At 41.2% G+C, this 3204-nt stretch overlaps 1 protein-coding gene across 1 annotated transcript; it reads left to right on the top strand.

The window, feature by feature from the left end:
* Positions 1-2119: 2119 nt before the first annotated feature.
* On the top strand, positions 2120-2950 carry LOC149926098 (uncharacterized). The gene has a single exon (XM_090161862.1). The coding sequence runs from the start codon at positions 2120-2122 to the stop codon at positions 2948-2950; it is 831 nt and encodes a 276-aa protein (XP_090017988.1).
* The last annotated feature ends 254 nt before the right edge of the window (positions 2951-3204 follow it).

Here is a 3204-nt window from a genome sequence, read left to right as displayed (position 1 = left end):
GCGGGAATTTGGGCGGGTTTTAAAGTTGGTTTGTGCGAGATCTAAAATATTATTCTAGCAACTCTGCATGGGAGTCTGACCAATTTTAAGGGGACCGATCTTTTTCATTATTTTTACCTCTCCGAGGGGACAAAGTCCCCTAGGAGGGGTTATACAACCACCGTGTCTGTCAGGCCTGCGAACGCGTTCGCATTTTCGGTGCAAAGTGTAATCACTGCGTACGCAGTTTCTCGAGATCTCTGCGATGGTGTTTTTTCGCTCACCGTCGTGACGGTTTGGTGTTTTACGTTTTTGTAGTGTTTATACGTAGGTTGTGAGTGTTGAATTTGTGTTCTAACGGTTGTGCATGTTGAGTCTGTTGTGTTTATATGGGCGTTTTCTCTCAAATTTCTTCTTAATGACTTTGGGACGGACCGAGTGCTGAGTGTAATGCTACCTCTCAACGTCCAATGGCAGGGTTTCCACCAGTTGTACACGGTATTCGTCTTAGTATCAATTTGCGATCGCATCGGGCAGGATTTGAACCCAAGACCTCCTGCTTGACAGGCGGACGTTCTACCACAGAACCACCGACACTTGTTACGCCTTATTGAAATTTAGACCTTCAGCTTTATCGGAAGCGTATTTAATAGAGTACGAAATTTTGGTTTAATTGAAATAGAATTGAAATTGAAATTATTGCATCGAAGAAATTCTAATTTAGCGTTTCTCTATTGATTAAAAACAAATGCGCCAACCAGGTTTCGAACCCAGACCATTCGGCTTGGCAGTCGTGCGCTCTACCACAGAACCACCGATAGCTCCTTAGGTTCACTGAAATTAAGACACGCATCGTAAGCATAATAGGTAATAAAGTCTTTTTTTATTAATGAATTTATGAAGGCCTAATCTGGTTTTTTTAAAGGTTAAATCTTGTTTTAGCGCAGTCAGCCGAGATAAGAGGGTTAAAGGGTAGACCCTGTGGGTGGTCCACTTTGTTAGTTTTTTTGTTATTTATTTACGGGTATTATTAACGACCTATATATAGTTGTGTTAATTCAAAGGAGATAATTTAACGTTAATTGCTTTAAGAGCTGGCGGTTAGTCAAGTGGCTCTCTGTGCTTTGTTGATGGTAAGGTTTTTGCTTCTTGTAAATATATTTGGTGTGGATATTTGGATATCTACGATTTCTAACGCAGTCAATGATTTCCTGGGTGTGCGAGTCATTATATGATATTGGAAATTGGACGGCATTGGTCTTTTTCATGCGGTATGTGTCACAACGTCAACTGGAAGTCTACGAGCGTTGAAATAAAATGAGCGTTAAAGATGCGGCAAGTATTTCGTAAGCGAGAAAAATACAAATACCATCTGTAGATATTTCTTTCATTAAAATTTGCTTAGTATTATATTCAACTGATAAACATGTACTGTAAAAAGGGTTAAATTCAATTGTGCATTGTTTTAGTAAGTCTAACTTGCTGTTGTAACTACTTAATTTATAATATTCTGAATAAATTAAACTCGATTGTTTCGTCTCAATTATTTAAATTAAAATTAAAATTTTATACCGGGCAGGGTTTGAACCGAGAATACGTTTTTCGTAAATAACTCTGAATTGCGGAGATATCTTTGGGGGTCGTGTCGAGAAATTAATACCACTAGGGACCATTCTTCCGAGGAGAGGTATATTTTGGCTTGCCAACTTGTTTTATTTATATTTTCTATTTTTAGCATTTTCAAAAAATTAAAATTTTTCACGAAAAAAGTGAAGAATGATTTGCCGCGAAAACTGGTTCCAAGAGATGGTATTGTTGTGTATGTATACTCCTGTATTAGTTTAGTAAATAGTCACTGGAGGGCACCACTGTTCAGGCAAAACTAGAGCAATGACGTATGACTAACGGAGTCAGGTAGTAGCCGTCAGAACGAGGAAGCTGTAGAAGTTGTACAAAATCGCCTCTGTAATAAAAGTTTAATTATTATGTTTTGATTTACTTGTGTGATGTTTTAAGTTATTTAAATCGCAGTCAAAACGAGACACAACACTGGCGACGGAGATTCTGAGTGACACGTTGTAACTTTCATGATTTTCTACGATTTGTGTTGCATCACACTGACGCCTCGGCACTGCTCAAAATGGCGCTCTCTCTGCCATCGTTTCCCCCGTTCGATGTTCATGCGGAACCGAGCAACGTGGGTCTCCGCTGGAAAAAATGGCTCTCCCGGTTCGAACGCTTTCTTGTCGTCGCCGATATTGACGATGCTACGGTCCAACGTGCAGCTTTATTGCACTATGCTGGGGATATGGTATGTGATATTTTCGATACTTTGCCAGATACTGGTACTGAAAAAGACTATATCAAGGCTAAAGCGGCGCTTAACAAATATTTTACCCCGTTGGTAAATGTCACCCACGCCATTTTTGTATTCCGGCAAGCGGTTCAACATGAGGGAGAAACTATAGATGATTATTGTACCCGGTTACGTGTACTAGCGGTGGATTGTTCATTTTCGGATTTGGATGCGGAACTGAAAGCTCATAATATTCAAACATGCCGTTCCTCCTCGCTTCGCCGCCGCGCACTTCGTGACTTTAATTTAACCCTCACTGGATTACTTGAGCTGGCTCGCGCTTTGTCCCTCGCCGATACTCATGCTGCTTCTATGGAGAAAGAAATTGAAGCCTTACATCTCACTAAGCCTGATGCCACCAGCTCTCCGCATACTGTGAATGCAATAAAGGCATATCGTAGTTCTTCCTGCGGTAATGCATCCTCCGCTATTTGCTACAATTGTGGAAATAGCTATCCCCATGCCGGTGAAAGTCCTGCAAAGAACCGCCATTGTAACTCTTGTGGAATTAAAGGACATTACGGTAAGATGTGTAAGAAAAAGAACGCCGGTCTACAAAAGGATGGCAATATAGCTCGGAATCAATCTAGACGTCGTAAGGGCACCCCGGTATGACGCAAAAAGGGGCAGCAAGAACCACGATAACCCAACTGCTGCTAAACAAGGGTTTGCTATGGGAAGTACCAACTCCAAGTCCCCAACTAACGACGTAACTCCAGTGATAGTGACTCCGACGCCTCTACTTTTACGTTGTCTGCGTTATCCAGTTGCCGACCACAAGCTGCTATCAAAATAAATGACGCTCTGATCACCTTCCTTGTTGATTCAGGGGCAGATTTAAATCTTTTGCCAAAGGAAAGCTTCTTGAA

This window comes from Leiobunum rupestre, chromosome 10, assembly GCF_980474605.1.
Source record: "Leiobunum rupestre chromosome 10, qqLeiRupe1.1.hap1, whole genome shotgun sequence".
In the NCBI taxonomy this organism is placed as follows: Eukaryota; Metazoa; Arthropoda; class Arachnida; order Opiliones; family Sclerosomatidae; genus Leiobunum; species Leiobunum rupestre.
The sequence above is the reverse complement of the archived record's forward strand: the minus strand, read 5'-3'. Positions and strand labels throughout refer to the sequence as shown.

What these genes read in the sequence shown, in the direction of transcription:
- LOC149926098 (XM_090161862.1), top strand. Translation starts at nt 2,120, where the DNA reads ATGGCGCTCTCTCTGCCATCGTTTCCCCCGTTCGATGTTCATGCGGAA.